Consider the following 1,067-nt stretch of genomic DNA (forward strand, 5'->3'; position numbering starts at 1 on the left):
CAGCCATTCCCTGGCTGCTGTCCCTGGTCCCCCCAGAGCAGAGCTCAGTCCCTGCCCCTCCTCTGCCCCTGCCCAGGAATTGGAACTGCACTGAGGTCTCCCCTCAGTCTCCTCTGCTCCAGCTGAACACACCAAGGGCCCTCAGTGTCCTCATACGGCTTCAAATCAAGGCCCTTCCCCATCTTCATTGGTGTCACTAACCTTCTATTTTTAATGCACATATAGGTGTGATGAAAAGACCTGGAAAAAGCTGATGTCTTACTTGGAGAGCAGCAGCACTGCTGGCTGTGAGACTGACACAGCCCCTGCAGAGCCCCCCGAGAGGCTCCCACAGCTCCTGGGGCAGCTGGAGCTCAGGGGCCATGGAGGGGAAAAACTGGAACCAGACATGGAAGAGGTAATGCGTGTGAAAGTTATTTATGTCTCTTTAAGTAGCTGAATTTTTGTATATCTATATTTATTATGGTCATTCTGTTCTCTCTTGCTGGTGTTTCTCACTTTGCCACTGGTTCATCAGCTCAAACCTCTCACGCTTCCCTCTCGCACTGCATTTGTGGTTTGGTTCCTACCTGAAGCTGCCTTTGGAGGATGAGATGTGCCCCAGGCACAGTCAGGCACAGGCTCTGCAAACCCTGTCCGTGATGTACCTGCTTTGGTGTGTTCCCTGAGGGCTGGGACTGCTTCCCTGCAGACAGAAGAGCTGCACCCCAGCACAGAAGGAAGCTTTGTGTTGCTCTAAGGAATATTGCAGGGGTAAATTGTCACTGACTACTGAAAATTGGGTAGGACACAAATAGGATTTTATTCTGGTTTTAATTTTTTCCCCTCACAAATAAACTCATTTAGTCAAGGGAGAAAATTGTATGAAATACTGATAAAACACAAAGCATGGTGACATGTAAAGAAGTCCCTGCAGGCAGTGTCCAGGGATTCCTCAACTGTGCATGGAATTCCTCACATCCTAAGGCCTCCAGCTTCCCTGGGAGCACAGCAACTCTGCAATACATCCCTCCAGCTGACTGAGACTCAGGGTCTCAGTGTTTTGGAATCGTTTGGAGTAAATCAGC

The 1,067-nt window shown here is 49.7% G+C and overlaps 1 protein-coding gene across 1 annotated transcript in view; it reads left to right on the forward strand.

Annotated features, from left to right (window-relative positions):
• Positions 1 to 1,067, forward strand: part of EFCC1 (EF-hand and coiled-coil domain containing 1) — a 56,245-nt gene that overhangs the window by 42,581 nt on the left and 12,597 nt on the right. Inside the window, exon 5 of the mRNA XM_017834882.1 lies at positions 226 to 397. Within this exon, the coding sequence (XP_017690371.1) occupies positions 226 to 397 (172 nt within the window). The remainder of the gene's footprint in view (positions 1 to 225; positions 398 to 1,067) is intronic.

The sequence above is a fragment of the Lepidothrix coronata genome, unplaced genomic scaffold (genome assembly GCF_001604755.1).
Source record: "Lepidothrix coronata isolate B3197 unplaced genomic scaffold, Lepidothrix_coronata-1.0 Scaffold244, whole genome shotgun sequence".
NCBI classification, from domain to species: domain Eukaryota; kingdom Metazoa; phylum Chordata; class Aves; order Passeriformes; family Pipridae; genus Lepidothrix; species Lepidothrix coronata.